Source organism: Buteo buteo, chromosome 22, assembly GCF_964188355.1.
Source record: "Buteo buteo chromosome 22, bButBut1.hap1.1, whole genome shotgun sequence".
NCBI classification, from domain to species: Eukaryota; Metazoa; Chordata; class Aves; order Accipitriformes; family Accipitridae; genus Buteo; species Buteo buteo.
Window position 1 is genome coordinate 1,669,379 of NC_134192.1, and position 19,451 is coordinate 1,688,829.

At 48.8% G+C, this 19,451-nt stretch overlaps 1 protein-coding gene and 1 non-coding gene across 6 annotated transcripts; one reads left to right on the forward strand and one right to left on the reverse strand.

Annotated features, from left to right (window-relative positions):
- Window positions 1-509: 509 nt before the first annotated feature.
- Window positions 510-14,929, reverse strand: LOC142043415 (ras-related GTP-binding protein A). Of its 5 annotated transcripts, none has more exons than XM_075054587.1 (10): window positions 14,903-14,929; window positions 13,991-14,024; window positions 11,680-11,779; window positions 10,620-10,686; window positions 9,376-9,598; window positions 7,186-7,281; window positions 5,472-5,594; window positions 3,147-3,238; window positions 2,060-2,175; window positions 510-1,045 (listed from the first exon to the last, which is right to left on the reverse strand). In XM_075054587.1, exons 2-10 carry the CDS (start codon window positions 14,015-14,017, stop codon window positions 948-950), a joined length of 942 nt encoding a protein of 313 aa, XP_074910688.1. In that variant the 5' UTR covers window positions 14,018-14,024; window positions 14,903-14,929; the 3' UTR covers window positions 510-947. The 5 variants fall into 5 exon arrangements, with proteins under 5 accessions (XP_074910688.1, XP_074910687.1, XP_074910686.1 ...); XM_075054586.1 differs by having other exon boundaries at window positions 14,898-14,920; XM_075054585.1 differs by lacking the exon at window positions 14,903-14,929 and adding an exon at window positions 14,655-14,869.
- Window positions 14,930-15,252: 323 nt separating this feature from the next.
- TRNAE-UUC (transfer RNA glutamic acid (anticodon UUC)) lies at window positions 15,253-15,324 on the forward strand. The gene has a single exon. It is a non-coding gene; the product is annotated as a tRNA-Glu (tRNA).
- The last annotated feature ends 4,127 nt before the right edge of the window (window positions 15,325-19,451 follow it).

A 19,451-nucleotide genomic window follows, 5' to 3' on the forward strand; every position in this document is an offset into this window, starting at 1 on the left:
CCCCTAACTCACAGTGCTTTTGTTGTTCCTATGTTTAATGGAAATGCACACAAAAAATTCATTAAAAAATAGACAGTAGCGTCAAGTAACATCAGTGCCAAACACTGCCCAACTGGCTCATCGCAAACACAGCTAATATAGCTCATGCACACTCCACCCATCACACGTTCTGGGGCTCCTCCATGCCCACACCAGCCCCTCCTGGATCACGAGGATGAAGACCAGGCATGCCAGGACCATCTCGCTGCTTGGTCAACTAGGGTCTTTGGCCCCTTTTATTTACCGTGGTCCTTCCATCACTTTGGCAAGTGTCAAGAGGCCAATGCCAGCCTGACTGCTTCACCCGCTGAGTGCATTTTGCCTCCACATCAGGCCGGAGCGGGGAAATTATCTTAAATGAAACTCTGGAATGGCCCTCAGTCAATGCCCTCCCAATAATGTGAAAGGAGAAATGCAGCTTGCCAAAGCTGCCCTAGGTTTTAGAAGAAAGAAAACCCACTTTCCAAAGCTCTAGGATTTGAAATCCCTGGTAGCAAAAATTTATTTTCATGACTGAAGACAAGGAGAAATTTATAAACGTATTCTAGCAACCAACCAATAAAACAGTAATATTCCATTCCTGTGACTTATACGATCACCCAGGAGCAAAACATCCAAAACGGCTCTGCCATGTGCCACTATGACAACCAGGAGTACGAGATCACGTGCACATCACCTGTCCTTACTTCTTCCCAACCCCACATACGCCAGGGAAGTCTCTTTTGAAGGTCCGCAGTGTATCCAGACATCCTCCGAGTGACTAGTGTCCAACGTTAAAAGGAGAAAAAATAAAGCAGCGCACTCATTTCAAAGCCCAACAAAGACATCAACATTGTTAGATTCTCCTAAAAATAAGTAGTTCCAATTCATTTTTTCTCCCCCCAAAGACCGTGTGCCTTGGCCAGCATTCAGCGCATGAGCAGGCTGTGCTTTGGTCCATCCACTCTCTCCAGCTTCTCAAAGTGTTTTCTGGCATTGCGGATGTTTATCAGCGTAGCTGCAGAAGCTAGGACGGAAAAGGGACAGGGGAGATAAAAGAAATTAAAAGGGATGCAAGTAACCAAGTCCTCAGAAGTTAAGCGCTGCCTAAAAGCAATGTCCCCGTCAGCAAGCTCTCTTATTTCAACCCCACTGCTCCCTAGCTGTGCAAAATTTAACACTGGAAGGTCTGGGCTGTTTGCTGACCTCAGTACAACACCAAGGAAGAGTCAGTCAACTACGGTCAAGCAGTTCGCTCACAGGGATAGCTGCACAAGTCACCACAGCTGCTCATTTGCCACTTCTAATTGCAATATCATCACAGCCGGTAATCCAGTCGGGGGTTTACACAGGTTTTCCCTAATTCAGTAAACCACTCAAAAAGAGGACAGGAAGCATCAACACTGTAAGCCACAAGGCTGTCCTGGACAGTGTCTCTTAAGCACCTCGAATCCTAACAGAGCAGTTTCAGTTGGAGTTGTGCAAACAGTTAAACAGTCACGCTGTGCCTGTAAGGGCTGGCGCTGCTGGCTGCAGTTTCTTCTTTAAGATAAATAGATGCTACTATAATTAGAGTCCTTGCCCACTATGACAGTTCAGGCAGCAAGAGCAAAAACTCAAATATGATCCATCTCTGCTTCCTCTCCAAAAATTACTGGGGCTGCCAGATCAGAACAGCCCAAAATAGGTTATTAGACATGACCTACTAAATCAGGTCACATCTGTTACAGCGGTTCCCCACCACTGCTACAATCCTCCACTTGACAGCAACAAATAGCTCGGCTGTCAAAGGCACACGTCTCTTGCCTCCTGCAAGGTAAGTCACTTTTTAACCACCTTCTGCCACCCTCTGCTCAGACAGGGCAAACCAGCAGGACAGCAGATCCCTCTCTGTCTTTTAATTACAATCAGTTTTACTGCTTTGCCTAGTGTTTTGTCATTTTTACAAGGGAAACACAGTTTAAACTAGACTCATTCAGCTTTTTGTCCCTGCAAACAAGAAAAAAAAAGAGGCCAGAGGCTTGTCTTCACTTCAACTTACGTATTGAGGGGTCTGACATCACCACCATCACATATGTATTTGATGTAAAGATGTCAATGAAAGCAGCAAAGTTAGAGTTCCTGACCTCCATACTCTGGAAAGAAGCTGCCAGCTTACTAAGAGGGGAGGAAGAAAAGAGAAAGAAAGAAAAAAAAAAGTAAGAGTAAATGAACTATTTACTGTAACATTGCTCAAACAGCTTTTGTGCCCACATAGCCAACATCCCATTATTTGAGTTGTTGGTAACAAAGTGTTTGAGTTCCCACTAGGTGAGAAACACCAGGTGCAACTACAAGTTTGGTTGGTTTTGTTGTTTTGTTTTACAAAAGAAAAAACTCTTTAGCTTTAAGCTAAACGAGAACAATATGAAGTGATTTGCGCATTGAATGGTGAAGGTAACTCAAGATATGCAACCCCACTGACTGAGTCTGCTACACCCAGGCAGTCAACATCAATTGCCCCACAGATGTAACAGCTCAGCCATTTAGAAGGCCAGTTGAACCCTCTGTGGTTAACCAGCAAAAGTAAGTATACAACTGAAACATCTGGAGATGGCTCTGTAAACCATGCAGCCACTTCTCCATCCTATTCAGGCTCCAAACACTTGCAGATACTACCAACTCACTGTGGAACCTGGAGGCTGTTCAAAAGCCAAGCTACTCCAAAGCAAGCTTTCCGCTTTTCTGTTCGAAATATTGATAAATAGGGTCTGGAAGCCTCTTCCTCCCAAACCAGGATCATGGTACAGGGTCTGAAGCAAAGCTCTCCACCTGACTTTCTGCAGCACTGTTGACTGTCACTTATTTATCAGTTCAGTCCTGGAACTTCCCTACCTTGCCCAGGAGAATGAGGCCTAGAAGAAAACGGCCATTTCAAAACAAACCTCTTTCAACCATCAGCAAAGGAGGAAGTTACAAAAGATAACAATTAACTCAGTTGTGTTTAAGCATGGTGCAATTTAACTATGGCATCTCAGCTTCCTGAGGAGTCACAGAACTAGTATTAATTTGGAGAGCCTTCGTGCTTCTGGATAAAGCCGAAATACCTGCTGAGGTATCTTCCCCACCTAATGATTAAACCAGCTCACCTGCAACTTAGCTTGAATTGTTTAATAATGTTGCTGATTTTCTCAAATCTGTGGACATCCCGCTGTTCTTTGCACTGATAGTGAGAAATGACCTGGAAGGCAGAAGGAGAGAGAGTGCAGAGTTAGCAATTTATTTCAGCACAGGTTTCTCAGACTGGACAGCAATCGTGGGAAACAGGTGGTGACCAGCACAGGGATTCCCCTTTGCCTTTTGCAGATTGAATCTTGGCAACTATTTGCAACAATACTTGTGGTGCTTTCATGGTAAAACAAGACTCAGCAATACAATCACCAGGAAGCCTTTCACAAGCGCAGATACAAGTATGTAAGATATGCAAGAGACCTCCATTTGAGGTGTGAATACTCCAACTTAGCAGGAATTTAAACCTTGATTCAAAGAAAAAGAAAGTGCAAGGAGAGGAAAAAAAAAATGCAAGACCATCACTTCAGGTAGGGGAAACAGACACTTGACAAAAGCTGGAACAGCTTTTCCCTCCTAAGCCTATTGTGCTGCAGATTCTCAAGGACTGAACCTGAGAAATTTCCAGTTCTGCAACAGGTAGGATGCACAAGCACTGCTCCCAAAGCCAAAGCAAGCCATTCCTCCCTAAGAAAAGCGGAACAAAGGCAGCTGGTTTCCTAGGGAGTTCTTTCTCCACCAGTTCACCGAGTCAGACCAACACTGTGCTAAGCTGCCTGCATTCAGATCAGTTCCCCTCCTCTTCCTCCCACACAGTGATCCAGCAGCAACATGCAGACCTTAGTGCCTGGCTGCAAAGATTCAAAGGATCAAAAGTTTTTAGAAATCCTTGCAGCGTGATCCCCAGCTATTTCTCCCTGACCATTTTCACACGGCTGGTAGCCTACAGACCTTTACTCCTCAGCCAAATTAGCTAACGGACCAAGAACTGCATTTACTGCATAAGGGGAATGGCACACAATCAATCAGTTGCATCACCTTTGCTCCCACAGCAAACCAAAAAGGAGCATTTTAAAAACCTTATGCTGTGTGCTTTAAGCTCTTAAGAATCACGAAACCAACTGCTACTGGAAGTGTCAGATGCCCTTGCGCAAGGATGTTAAACTCTTTTCTACCTATGGAATCACATTTAACAGGCTTGCGAGAACTAAGGTTTGGGGGTTTTTTTCCCCTTGAGCACCTTAAAACAATCATGTACATCCTACTTTTTAAACCTGCCAAATTATTCACACAAGTACAGGTTTAGCCAGATTCAAGGATTGCATTCATACCAAAGCCTTCATTGCATGCAAGTCCGTTCCTTAACTTTCCAGATAGGTTTTTCTGTTACTGTGATTTGAATACAATTTCAGAGTAAGATTTCACTTCAGGAGAAAAGAGTCCTGAGGGGAAGTTTAAATATATGAAAAAAGTGAGAAGAAAGAGTCTTGTAAAAATTCACCATTATGCTGAAAATAAGCATAGATTTTTGCAGCAAAAGTTATTCTTTTTCAGTAAAAAAGGTACTTATAACAAAAGTACTGTTACATACCACCAAGGTGGAACTATTTGTTATCTACAAAAGGTCAAAAAGCAGAACTTGCAAAAAATGGCAGGTGTTTACTTCTGATAGTTTAAAAAGTGAGAAAAGTTAACAGTTCCTTTTCCACATTCCCTCCATCATTTCAAAATCAGACATTTGGCCATCAGGGAAAACACTCAAAAAATTTCAAAACCATTCCTTAAGGTCAGCAAGGATTTTGGTGCAAAGTCTGAAGAGACCAATCCAGAAACCAAGAGTATGGATGGACAAGCAGCAATGGTCGTTTTAACCAACACATTTTACCTTGCAGAGACAACAGATTGGAAGCAGTTACCGTGTAGCCGGTAACTTTGAAAGCCATTGCAATCCAATTGCTTGTGATCCTCTATCCATACTCCGGGTTTGTAGAGCATCAGACGAAAAAAATAAAAGCAGAAATCAAGACCAGTTAAAATGTCAGGCCAGGAGGAACTGAAAAGGCTAATTTCAAGCTAAAGAAGGTTCTTGCCCTGTGCAGAAAGGAATTCTCAAAAATGTCCCACAGCCGACAACAGAATGGGGATATGAAACCCCCTCACAGCCTGGAAGAGGGAAATAACCATCAAGCCCTCAGCTAAACTGCTAGAAGTGGAAATTTTGGGAAGGTCCCGTGAGCCATGGAGTCACGTCAGCTACTTTCAATATCACAAGGCCTGGATCAATGCATTCTGCCATCTGGCGCTGACACCTCTCTTTGGGCTACTGCCACAACAGCACTTTCCATTAAGGGAACTCCATCCTAGGCTGGGCAGAGGAACCCGAAGGGCAGAACTGCTGTATTCACCAGGAAAGTGGCTCTCTCAAACAGAAGCACTTCATCTGCCTCGATGATCTGAGCAAAGTTCCTCAGGTTCATTTCCAGCTGCTGGACATTGGGGATCAGCTGATAGACTATACTGGACCATGCCTGTCAATGAAGAAAGACACAACATAAGGTCTGCATTAGCACTCCTCTGCCTCATCCCTTTGTTAAGCAACGTGCTCAAAAATGGATTATTTGCAGTTCTGGGTGTTGATAGCCTAGGCAAGACTGAGAAGCTTCTCCCACCTCTGTGTCCAGGTATCTCTACTACAGCGGAGACTACCAGTTGTACCCCAGACCTGAGTCACCTTCACTGCGTCAAGTTCTTCTCCACATCAGTCACAGAGAAACTAGAATACTACTAAACAGGCTTAAATCATCCTCATTTTAAGCTTGCAATGCTTCTGTCTACTGCTCCCAGATAAACTTGCTCAAGTTTTCAGAGTTTTTTTTTAATCTTGAGCAAGGTCAACATGCAGATGGATACTTGGCAGCTCATCACTGATCCAAACAGAAAGCTCTAATCTAACCCAATGAGTCAGGAACAAGCCCAGAAGGGACTGGGGATGCCGTAATAGGCGTCTGTCCTCATTCAGACTCAGGTCCTCCACGCTCAGCTTTACCTCACTGCCTACCTACTGACCCAGGTTCACGTCAGTGCCTGGCCACATGCTCCATCCCAGGAGTCAGGGGGTCTCCTACCTACCAAGTACCTGATATTTACCAGACACTCCAACCATCCCACTTGCCAAACACAAAGTTAAAAGCCCAAGACAAGACCACAAGCTCTGAAGAGCTCCAGCAGGGCTGTGTCTAGAAAAGTGCAGGTCTGCAGCTGTATAACCTGCTCAAATAAAGTAACCAGCATAACTGATGAACATCAGGGATGCCTGCAGGAGGACAGGGTACACCACTGCTTGGGAAGGCTGATTTCTAGAGGGAGCTGGGTACATGCTTTATGAAGAGTGATGTCTGGCGTACGATACTGTACCAGCCTCAGCCAAACACATCATACACTGAAGGCAGGGGAATTTGCTGTGGCTTGGGATGGATTTGCTAGGATGGTGAAATCTGCCATGCAAAGTCCCACCAAAGTCAAGAGAAAGAGCCAAATGGTCCTCACCTTCAGACAAGCAACCCAGCCACTCCACTACCACCACTGCTTATTAGCATTAGCTAACAATTATAACAATCATTTGCTCTCAGTGTAGCCCAGGTACCACTCACTACTCCCACACCTGGAAGACTTCTGACACTGCAGTCAAGACTGACAGCAAAAAAAAAAAAAACAAACACAAAAAAACCCCAAAACTCTCCCCTCCCAAAAGCAAAGCAAATTCCCAGGATGGTAAATGCACGTGTTTTAACAGTGCTGCAGAGAAACACAGGAAACACCTCCATAGATAAACATGACTAAAAGATGCAGCAGCTCTTTCTAAAGTAGCCAGGCAAAGTGTTTAAGCCGTATTAAGATACTGACACCAGGATTCCAACATGTGGAGGGGTTTTACTTTTTCTAATTAAAACCAGGATGCTCAGATGCTGTTTACAACAGCTAACCTCCAGAAGTAGTTGCTGCAGAACTAAAAAGGACCAGTCACCAATCAACCAGTAGCAACTAACCACTTGGCTTCCTCATGCTCTTGTTTTCAAGCGGGAGGGGGGAAGCCAGATATGGAGAGGAAGCTGTACAAACCTTGTAAAGTGTTTCATCCCAGATGGAAGTTCTAAAACAAACACATTCCAAGGGACGGGAAAGGCGCTTCAAGTCTTCCTCACGCTCTTTAAAAATCTGGGAAATAAAAAAAAATTATTAGCAGTTGAGTGTAAATATTTCTGCCTTTGGTGTGGTTACTGTATTGCATTTACAGCATGCATTTCAAACAAACCTCAAGTACCTACAGCACTGGAGAAAACAGCAGCACAGCACGCTGGCCAGGACAGGCTGGCAGAAACCCCTTCCAATGGAGCAGCATGGACAAGCAGATCCTGGCTGTCTCACAATAGATCTGACTGGGACTCAAAGCTGAAATAACTATGGGTGTTGCAGAGTGGGAATGGAAGCAGACACGCACGAGTGTCTCTGAGGACCTACATTTTGACAAGTCCCTGGTCACCGGCAAAAATCTCCATCACTGAGAACAGGACAGGAAGCCAGCACTCGAGGTTCATCAGTATGAGCAGCTCTGAGGCATGTACTTACAGTCTTCTCTTCTCACACCACACTCTGCCCTTAGAATTTATGGTTACAAAAAAAAGTGGGCACGGGGAACAGCAAAGACCAGACAGCCTTGTGCCAGGCTCCTACATAACTGCTAAAGAAGCAGCAGGACAGCCAGCCACATGCCTCTGCAGGGGAAGACACGATGACCACCTTCACCTCAGCTTACTGTTTTTAGGACCATGACAGAACATTAACCGATCCCCGTGGAATGCTGCGTAGGCCAACACTTACCATTTGGGTCCTGGGATACCAAAGGCTTCAGTAAGATTTATAGAGACAGTGATTTGGCCCAGTATTTGCGTGTTCTTCTGAGCAGCAGTTACCTTAAAACAGATCTCGATGGGTGTGCAGTGATACCCATTGAAAGCTTGTCCGAAGTAAGGCCCCTCTTCTGTCTACCCCTCAACCTCAGGGCCTCATTAGACCCTGCACAACTATGTAGAACCAGCATTTGTCCACTAGTCCCAAAACAAATCTGGACAGGACCACATCAAGAAGACTTTAGACTCATCCTTCAGCCTGGAGGGAAGGCAGATGGAAGTGAGGAAAAGCTCCTTGAACCAACCCTATGAACAAACTTTGAGCTATTTCTGCACTGAGCTGGAGGGCAGAACTAAAACTGGAAGAGGAGGATCACCACTCTCAGACAAGTGTGAGTGATCTGAAGCCAACCTGCTACGTGGAAGAACTCTGTCTATGCAGGGAGGTCAGGGTGTGGTTTCAGCCGCAGGACCTCACATGGCCTCCTTTACAGCTGCCCAGGCACATACTCACCAGGAATCAGAAGAGAGTTTAATAAGACTTCTTACTTCAGACAAAAGCCAACAGCCTAAAGGGGCCTCCAAACTTGCTGCAAGCCAGGGAGTGGCCAAGCAGCCAGGGATGTGCTTGTCTAACCCACAAAGCTAATTCTTCTTTTGGTATCAGGAGTTGGTTGCTTTTCAGTCCAAGCTGAAAAAGCAAGGTTGGTAGGAACTCAACATCTTCCAATCGCCCTGCAACCTTTCAAAAGCCCTGAAAAGAACAGAAAACACCAAACATCTCTGAAAGGTTGATCCCCAGCCTTTGCAGGATGCCTCTTGGGACAGAGGAGTGCTTAAGAGGTGATCTCTGGGCAGGCAAGCCAAACTGACAGAATCAACCAATAGAAACCACCTTCTAGTTAACTGGCAAATTTTCAACTCTTTTTTTTGTGGTTATGCTTTAGAACAGACCCTATGCTGGACTGAAAGCAACAGCTAAAGAGAAACCAACCATCACTGTCACCACCATCATCCACAAAGCCATCCATGTGATGACCTGTGAGTTTAAGAGTGCTGGATTTCTTTCAGTTCTACCTTCCTTTCAGTTCTACCTCCCTTCTGGAGCCAAGGTCTGGTGAAAGCACTAGAATCAGTGCTATAAAAGAAAAGGCTTAGAGTATTTGTCACTAAAAAACATTGGTGCTGCTTTCCACTAGATTATATGCAAGAGATAGCAATGACATACAATTTAGAAAAGGCAGAAAAAGCTTAGAGGGCTTTGACAATCCTTAACATCTGAGAAACCCTTCTAGGAACGGTGCTGATGGGGCTGTATTTGAAGTATGAAACAGTAACACATTAGCACAGTCAAAAGATGCTCTATTTGAAGGCATTCCTATGGCAACTATCAGCTTCTCACCAAATCCCGCTGATCCTCCTGCACCAAGTCCATCTTGTGCACTAGACAGAAGATCTTTGCATCAGGAGAGTTCTGAAGAATTGCCTCCAAGCATGACTGGTAGTAGTGCATGTCCTTCTCCAGTTCACGGCTCTCTACATCAAAGACATAGATGAGGACTTCTACGTTGCGGAAGATGTTGTCCCGCTGACTGGTGAAGTAGTTCTCCATAAAGGTGTCCTGTCTGAGAAGGAGCAAAGCAACAAAGCAAGGAGACTCCCATCAGAGCAACCAGGTCTTGCTTAGCATTGTCAGGGAAGTTGCTACGTGTAAAGTACCTCCTGCTAGAAAAGCAAGGTTTGCATTTTGAGCTACGGACCCTATCACAGGAGTCTAGACAAGAACTCCATGGGTGGCAATATTCCCCATGACGTATGGGTCCCTAAGCATTTCCAGCCAAGCCAAGTTGGATGCCCCTGAAGAGCATCTGCTCACCAGTCTCACAGGAAGCTGAAGCTTCCCTCACATCACAGCTGGCTGCTCGGTGTCCTCTGCAAACAGAGCTCCATTGCTTCTGGACCCAGACTGGCTTTTAGAAAGTTACATATAAAAAAGCCAGGGCAGCAGAAGCTAAAACATAACCAAAACCATCAGTATAGCCTGCTATTACAGGATTTGAATCTCCTTTAACTTTTTTTTGAATGTGGCTCAGACAACACATGAGGACATGAGAGCTGATGAAGCTTAGCAAAGTTGGATAGCTCTGCTGAGGCTCTGTCAGTGGGAGAGCATTCTTCCAGGAGCCACAGGATCACTGTCAACCTTCAGCATCACCTCTCAGCACACATCCCATTTGGATCAAGCTGGTGACGAGCAATTCTGAAACCCATGTTACCTCCCACCACCTCAGGAGAAAGTCCAGGTGAAGGGCTCAGCCTTTTTGCCAGCAGAAGAAAGGAGGCAGCAAGGGAAGGGTAGACCTCCACACTGCGCCTTTTATGTAGGGGTAACTCAAGAGACAGCATAATCATGCCAACCTCTTCCACCCACCTCCACACACAAGCCTAAGATGTGGCATCCATTCTTTCCGGAGCTGTCTCGCCAGTCTTACAGTGCACGCATGAAGCTTGTTCTACTCCCTTCATACACAAGCAGCATACTCGTCCCTCTGGGGCAGGAGGACCTCTGTTTTGTTACATCCCCAGCCTTATTCCCCAGAGCTAACCCCCAACGGTTTCAAAAGCAAAAGAATAAACAGTACCTACCCTCCGCAGTCCCAGAGGTTTAATACCAGGTTTCCTAGAAATCTAACATGGGAGTGCTCCACATCAACTGGAAAGAGACAACAAGAGTTTACCAACTGTACCACACACCTGGATCAGAGCTACCTCCTTGGGCAGCCAAAAATGCCATTCTTCACAACACAGCCCACAATTTGTAAAATCCCATCTAAACAACATTGTTGTACATAAATCTGTAGCTGATGGTGCTACGGGAAGAGGCAGTTCCCAGAGTAATTCAAGCCTTCCTACTCTCTGCCCAGGACACTATTCTCCTGAGAAACACAGCAGGTGGTTCCCCTTTAACAACATGTTCTCTGATCTTTGTGGTATATTAAGAATGACATTAGTTCCAGCACACTCTGCAAGGCCTTAAGCAAGCCTCAAAAAAATAAAACCGTAACACAAAGAATGTAAACTTTATGAACAGGCCAAATTTACAGCAAAGAGGAAACGTACACCAATCCATGACATTAAGTCCTCACAGATGCTTCCCAGTGAGGAGCATTAGATCCTGACAATTCATACCCCTGTTTCAGAGGAATCATTTATTGCTTTTTCAGATCAGTGGCTTTGGAGAAAAAAAAAGGCAGAAGACACTAATTAAGCCTAGTGTATCATCCTGCCAAAACCACAGGTGCATAGCTAGATCACTGTGCCTCCAGCTGTGCTAGCGATCAGCTGGCTAACAACAGAAAAGCTTCACCAACAAGAAGGACCATGAGGAAGCTCTGAACGCTCCTCCAACAATAGGTGTAGCTGCAGCAAAGGCTGCTTCCTGATCAAAAAAGAGTTAAGGATAAAAGTTCAAGAATAAAGCAGCATAACTGAACCTAGTCCTGCCTTCCTTTTCACTCCAGCTTCCTACCTCCCCTCAGCTGAACTCAGGAGTGAAGTTCCCTGTGAGGTGTGGCAGCTGGGAGGATCAGCAGACACCCACCCACTCCACAGGAGAGGCAGCAATTGCTGGAGGGAACAGCCTCACCCCTTTAATGAAGGGGGTTTGAGCCCTGAGAACTCGCAGTTCAAAGAAGAGAAGTCTTACTTGTGGCACCCAGGCGCCGTGTGTCCCTGGCGATGTAGTTTGCAAAGATAATGGACCTCATGCTGGTCTTCCCAGACCCACTTTTACCCATCAGCAGCACCTGGGAAGAAAAAAAAAAGAGAAGAAAGAATTAGCTACCACAGAGCACTAAGTTCTTCACGGCTCCCTGGGGTTTAACATCTTATTGCCGAAGCCACCAAAACACAGGACCAACATATTTCAGATGTGAATGCATCAGAAGAGAGAGGCAAAGAAGAGTACCATGCCTGGGAAAGCGGGAGACACAGACATCCTTACCTCCTTGCTATCCATGGTCACTGAATCATGGTCAGACTGAAAACCTTTCCATCTTGTTTGCATTCTTGAACTATGTCCCCTGCACCCCACCAAGAATCTCTGCCCTTCCAGGCACCACACTCCTGTTCCTTCAACCAGCTGCCTCCCACCCAGAAGGAAGTGCAGCCAGCCCACAGCCACTGTCCACTGGACCCCCTTTTCCCAACGCACGTTGGCAGAGGACTCACAACCAGCACTTGGGGAAGAGCAGGAGCTGCTCCCGAAGCTGCCACAGCCTCCCCGGTCCCCAGCCCCTTGCATCTGCACACTTTCCAAATGTGCTGGCACCACAGGTGAAGCCTTGATGTTTTTGATGACAGTAAAGGACTTTGCCAAGACAAAGGATCAGCTTTATCTCAAGCCTTTAAGACCAGGCTGGAAACAATCCCTTGCTCATTTGGCACTGGTATTCTCCACCCATTACTTCTCTTCTAATCACGGTCTTTTCCTTCTCTTTATGCAACTTGCTTTCTCTTCCCCATCAGAAGTGAAATACAAGTTACTTTTCAAGCTTTAGGTGTCAGAAGACCAGCAAAAAGTTAAAAGCAGATGGGACAGCCCAGTTCAAGTGCACCAGGCTATCATATAGGGGAGACACTTGACTCTAGAGTCCTGTTTGCAGACCATCAGGCCAAAGGAAAGGTAGCACCTTTGATAGCCAAAAGCTAGGTGATGACTGGGGGAGGGAAGAGGGGAGACAGTCACACAAGGCAAGGCTCTACATTGTGATCTAAAAATAAAAATGAAAAAAACCCCCAACAGTGGCAGCCAACGCAGACTGGCTCACAAAAACAGCTGTTAAACAAGTTCCAGTTACAAAGTCAAATTCAGCCTTTGGCAACAGCTCTGAAAGTCTATCATCAAGGATAGGTTTCATGAGAGTGCAACCAGCCTGAGTCTGCCTGCCCAGCCCGCAGTGCCAAACACTAGCTGGGAAGGCGCTCGCTCAACTCCCAACCTCACTCTGTGACTGCACAGCAACAGCTGCCAGAATCTCAAGGCAAAACAGGAGAGGCAGAATCACACCATCCTGTTTGCACAAGTTATCCTTCTGAGAGCAACTGCAACATTTCACAGGCTGGCAAGTGCTCTTTCCAAAAAGAAGCTGACCACACGCCTCGATGGTTTGGTAACAAGGACTGTTCCTCAGAGAGGCAGGCTGGTCAGGTCATACCTACCAGCCTTTCCAGAGCAAACCCCCGGAAAGCTACACTGTCTTCTCCCCTGAGCTACACACAGAGCAGAAAGACAGAACATCAACATCTCTTATTTCATACCACCTGCAGAAACTCAATATGGCTCAAAGGCACAGCCCAAGTCAGCCTACAGGCAAACCCAATTCCCAAGTTTTAGACCATGGAGGCCTTTCAAAGGGGTCAGACACCAGCACATAGGGCCAGGCAGGAAACCCAATCCCAGCACACCATGGAAAGACCAGCTGTATATTCTCTACGCAGCCACTTTAATGGCTTTGAATATGCTTACTGCTGGAATACACCTACCCCCCCACCCTAATCCTCAGAAAAAGCGCTACTCCTTCCCCATGGGTTAAGTTTCATCCTCCCAGGTGCCCTCAGTGAATTATGGGCTCCCCACGCAAGTTTCTGTAACACACCAGAAGGGTCTCCCCACAGGCCAGCGAAGCAGGTTAGAGCATATCCTCTTCCCTCGCGCTGCAGGAGGTACTCAGCAAGCAAAGGGTTTTGCAACACATACCAGAAACACTCATACAGCAGTTATAGAGGATGGCCCTGCAGTGAGGTTGCCCTACCGCTCATGCCAGCGAATCAACCCAAACCCGATTTTAATTTCTAGCACTTTAAGCAAAGGACACATCTGCTGACTCCGGGAGTCTTAAGAGGTACCTGGCAGCCAAAAAACACACCGAGGTAGAGATGCAAACACGTAACGACATTAGCAAACGCAGATGGGGAAGGAAAACGCAACTGTGAAGGATTCTCCTTTCACTTCTTACCTTTTTCTTCATGGCTGTGCTTGGCATCACCCACCTACAGAGAGAAGACCATCTTCTTACATTGCTCTACTTTCCTCACTTAGAGGCTTCAATTCAACGTCCAAATCCCACCCACAGAAGCACCGTGCAAAAGGGGAAGCGCTCCCACACTGACATAATTCCCCCCAACCTCCACCTCACCAGGCACTTGACAGCTTCTGCTCCAGACGGCCTGGGGAAACTTTAGCAAAACCCTCCAACACGCCCATGACGAACAACGTTCCCGTAATTACACGGCCGAAACAGGCCTAAGCAGGATAAACGCGGCCAGCGCTGGAAGGCAGCGGGAGATACCCGCACAGCTCCCGGACCGCTCGGGGCTCCTCGCCCACGGCAGCCAGGGCCGGCCCCACCCGCAGTCCCTACTCCTACCCCTTCCTCCCGGGATGCTCCGGAGCCCGCACCAAGCAACCCATGACCGCGGCGTCACATGTCCACACACCCCGCTCCCCGCCGCCAGCCCGCACCGGCACCCAGCACCGACCACCGGCCTCCGGGCAGCCCCCGACCCCGCTCCCCGACCCCCCCACCCCCGCCCCCGGGCTGTCCCCAGCCCCACCGGGCCCGACAGCGGCTTCGCCCCCCGGCTCAGCCAGCGCCGCCGGGCCCCGCCACCCCCCGCTACCTCTAGCCGCGATAGACGCCTCCCGGGCCGGCTCGGCAGTGCCCGCGGGCGGCGGCGGGGGTGCCTGCCTGCCGGCCTGCCCGCCGGAGCTCGGCGGGACCGAGCGGTCCCCCCCCCTCCCTAACGCTCCGGGGTAGGCCTCAAAGCCTCGGCCTCGCGTGAGCCCGCCGCGCCGCCGGGGTCTCGCCCGCTCCCGTCGCGGCGCCCGGGACCCCCCGCCCCCCCCCCCCCAGCGGCGCTCACGAGACCCAGCGCTCGGCGGCCGCCGCCGGTCACGTGAGCGCTCACCCCGCCCTCTCCCGCGCGCCCGCGCCCCCTCCCGTCATGTGATGCGCCGAGGCGGGCGGGGCGAGGAGAGAGAAGGGGGTGGAGCGGGGCGGCAGGGAAGCGCCGGCCGCCATCTTAGGTGTGGGCAGCCCCTTCCTGGCAGGAGGGGATTTATAGAAGCGGGATGTGGAGCAGGGGGCGGGCGGGGGTTCCCGGCGGTCCGTCGGGGGCGGTGGGACGGGACCCGCCGGAGCCCGGTACCGGCCCGAACGGCAGGAGAGTGCGGGCAGGAAAGACTATGGGGCGGGCGGAGAGAACAGCACCCAGCGCCTCCCATATGGTCTAGCGGTTAGGATTCCTGGTTTTCACCCAGGCGGCCCGGGTTCGACTCCCGGTATGGGAAGCTTCAATTTTTTTTTTTTTTTCCTGCCCGACTCCTTCGGACCGCATTTTTGCACCTTTGCGGCCAAATTTCTCGACTCCAGGAGTCTCCTGAGGCTGTAGGAAGCCCTCCGCCACTGCAAACCCTGTCTCCCACCTCAGTTTAAAACGTCCAAGTAAATTGGACGACAAAGTACCTAACTAACTAACGCGGGGTTAATTGCGTTTTTCTTTAACGCAGGCAAGAGAATCGCTGCTTGTGTCCCACGGCGTGTTTTAAACCACCCTGACTACTGCCCAAGGCAAACAGTATTGTACTGCAACTCCAGCAGCAAAAATCTGCTAAAGATACACATGCATAAAAATACACATGCACATATATAACATACATATAAATGGGCGTGTAGGGCTAGTCGTTTATGAAGGGAAATTCCACAGCAAAGCCAGGTACGTCCAACAACTTTTTAATTAATGCGTACACTGCTCTGACAGAAGACTTGCAGGCTGGGCAATGGCACACCCACCCATGGGGCTTCGCCACCAAAATGGCCCCACGTTCACCCAGCGAGGGCAAGGCTGTCATCCTGGCTGTGTGGGGAAGCCGGGCTCCCCCCGAAGCGGTAGGACGCGGAGGGGCCCGTCGCCACCCGCCTGCTGTGGCTTGTGGGGCTGCCGGGGGTCTTGGCTTCAGCAGGTCCTCGGGCAGCCCCCCGTGCTGCTGCTGCTGCTGCTGCCACAAAGACAGAGCTTTGCCACCTCACATACCCCCCCTCCAAACCTCGTCACCTCACGTATCCCCCTCAACCTTGTCACCTCACGTACTGCTCCCCCTCAGGGCCGTGGAACCTCATGTATTCCCCCCCCCAGAGCCTTGTCACCTCACATATCCCCCCTCACAGCCATGGCACCTCATATATCCCCCCTCAGAACCTTATCACCCAACGTATACCCCCCTCAGAGCCATGGCACCTTACGTATCCCCCCCTCAGAGCCTTGTCACCTCACATATAGCCCCCTCAGAGCCATGGCACCTCACATATCCCCCCTCAGAACCTTGTCACTTCACGTATCTCTCCCCCCCAGAGCCATGTCACCTTATGCATCCCCCCTCAGAGCCTTGTAACCTCACATATAGCCCCCTCAGAGCCATGGCACCTTACGTATCCCCCCCTCAGAGCCTTGTCACCTCATATATCTCCCCTCAGAGCCTTGTCACCTCATATATCCCCCCTCAGAGCCTTGTCACCTCATATATCCCCCCTCAGAGCCTTGTCACTTCACATATCTCTCCCCCCCAGAGCCTTGTCACCTTATGCATCCCCCCTCAGAGCCATGGCACCTTACATATCCGCCCCTCAGAGCCTTGTCACCTCATATATCCCCCCTCAGAACATTGTCACTTCACGTAGAGCCCCCTCAGAGCCATGGTACCTTACGTATCCCCCCCCAGAGCCTTGTCACCTCACACGTCCTCCCTCAGAACCTTGTCACTTCACGTATCTCCCCCCCTCAGAGCCTTGTCACCTCACAGAACGACCCCCCCCCCCGAGACTTGGCACCTGTCACATTGCCGCTGTAAGGAAATGCCAGCCTAGCAAGAGCTTAAGGCACGGCGCCTCAGAGGGAGCCCCTCGCCAGCACCGCCGTCCGCCGGGGATCCCTGACCGGGCTACGCGCCCCACGGGCGGGTGGGGACGGGACGGGGCGGGACCGTGGGCGGGAGGGCGGGCGCCGGGCGGGGAGGTGCCGCTGTGCGCATGCGCAACGGCCGCCGCCTCTATATAAAGCCGCGGGCGGCGGGTTTTCCCTCAGAGGGGACGGAGCTGCGGGGGGGAGTGAGAGGGGCTCGGTGCGGGGTCCTGCCCGGCTCCTCTCGGCTGTGCTGGGCTTCTTCCAGCCGCTTCCCCCCCCCCCCCCCCCGGCTGTACGGTGCGGCTCGGGGTGGTGGTACTGAGGGAGCAGCTGCTGCAGGCCCTCAGGTTGTGGAGGGGTCCCTGCCTGAGGGCTGCTGGTGGCCTCACAGGAGGAGCCCATGGAGGTCGGTGTGTCCTTGGGGGACACCAGACCCCCCCCCCTCAGTCAGGGGGGAACCGAGGTCTCCTGTGGCAGCCTGAGGGGAGGGACGGGGTAGGGGGTCGTTCCTGGTGTCCCAGCACAGCCTGCCCCAAGTCCTAGGGTGAAAGTGGGTTTCTGCGCCCCGTCTTGAGGATTGCGGAGAAGGTGGGGGTGTGATGGTAGGTGCTGGCCAAGGAATGTCTGTAAGCGTGGTAAGTTCCTGCTGCTGGTTTTTTGATGATGCTACTTAAATGATAGTCAGGAACCATACAGGGTTCTAGATACATGCAGTTCTCTATCTTCAATATTGAGCAGTGAGCAGCATAAAACAGTAGCTAAATGTCTAAACTATGAAGAAGTAAAGACTTCAGGCACTACCAAGTAAATCTTGTCATGTTGCCCACCACTGCCTGAATGGGGAACATTCACAGACAGTATTTCTCTTGCTAAGAAATACAGAACCAAGAAATGAAGAGTATCAATCTGTAGCCTGTATTACTAATGATCAATCCTAGTTACGTAAGAACAAGTACAAACATGGTAGTTCCGTAGGCTCAGGATGTAGAAGAGTGAAAATCAGTTGTGCATCAATTTTGATTGAAGTCAGTACAGGATGAGTAGCCTGATCACAATCCATGTGCAAACCACTCTGTGCCCCTGTAAAGGCTGACAGCCTAAATGTTACCAAACTAAAGAATGGTCCCATAATCATCATCAATATTTGAGTTTCCTTGTCAAGCTTGCACTTGCTGTAATGCATTTGGCCTACTCCCATGTGCTATTCAAATAGCAACACATGCCATTCTGATGATCTGTACAAATTGAATTAAAAATCAACTGGTTGGTAGCTTCTTAAGAATGGAACTGCTGTCCCAAAGATAATCAGTAATGGGATCTGCTCCCAAGTCCAAAATACTCCATGCCTTTTGAAGTGATTTAAAAGGAGATCTAAAATCAGAGCTGTCAGGTTTTCAGATGAAGAGGCAAGCTCACTCTAGGAATGGCAGAGATACACGAGTTAATCAGGCTGGGCTTCTGGGTACTGTAAGCGCAATGAAACTTGGACCTCTCCATTTGATGGCACTACAACAAATCTAGGGGGAGAATGTGGGTCACACAACGGGAGAGGGGTCACAGCGTGTTGCCACACTAAAAGGGTCTAGAAGTAAGGAGAGAAAACAGCTTGGTGAGAGCTTCACCACTGCAGGAGTCCTCCTCTCACAATGGAGATGAAGACAATTGGAATTTACCTTGAGTAACTCAGGACAGCACCTGTAACAAATGTCTCATTCGGTGTCTATCCATCAAACAGGATACAGAGAACTAAAAACGGACCAGAGGAGACAGCTAGCAGAGCAGTCTGAAGTTCTGGGAGGGAAGAATGCCTGCAGCAGCTCAAAAGATGAATCTCTTAACCAGGAGAAGACTGGTTAACCAAGAGAAGAGGGGCAGTCTGTTGCCGTCTCTTGTCTTAGATGTCTTCAGGGGCAGGATTGTTGCTGCTAGATTAAGTAACTGTCTGTTTAAAAGCCTGCATTAGACAATTCTATATATTTAAATCAGGTGCTTTTTTGAAAATAATTGATAAGCTACCTAGCTTATTGCTCATCAGCTGAAGCTTTTAGATGAAGGCTTGATGTCCTAAAAAAAAACCCAAAAAACAGGAAGGGGAAAAAAGTTGTCTTACATCAAAAATAGCATCTGCGATCTTTGCCAAGAATTGACTTCTGTCTTTAAAATTTATGCAGGAATGGATCTCTGAATATTTGAGAGTATCAGAAAGGGGACGCATGGAATAGGTTGTTTTTTTCTGCCTAGGCACTGCAATTTTAATTTTCTCCAAACAGGTGCATCTACATGAAGCCCTGAACCAATGCTACGCTGTAGCTCTACTGTTCCTTTTGCACCAGAAGTCTGTAGCCAGGCTGCAGAAGCTCCACCAGCTGAAGAAAGGATGGCTGAAAAGGCTGCTTCAAATGCAAAAGGAACAACCCAATCCCAGAACCAAGATAATTCTTTTTAAGATTTCAAAACAGTAAAGGTAACATCCCAAAGGGGTGAGTGTGTGATATACCTTAAGAGAAAGAAAGTATT

Bases quoted from the DNA above. Each gene is read 5' to 3' on its own strand.
- LOC142043415 (XM_075054584.1), bottom strand. From the start codon at position 14,238: ATGGGCGTGTTGGAGGGTTTTGCTAAAGTTTCCCCAGGCCGTCTGGAG. The intron at 11,780-13,990 runs GTAAGAAGTGAA...TTTTCTTCCCAG, and splicing joins GCACAGCCATGAAGAAAAAG to GTGCTGCTGATGGGTAAAAG. The intron at 2,176-3,146 runs GTGAGCTGGTTT...CTCCCCTCTTAG, and splicing joins CAATTCAAGCTAAGTTGCAG to TAAGCTGGCAGCTTCTTTCC.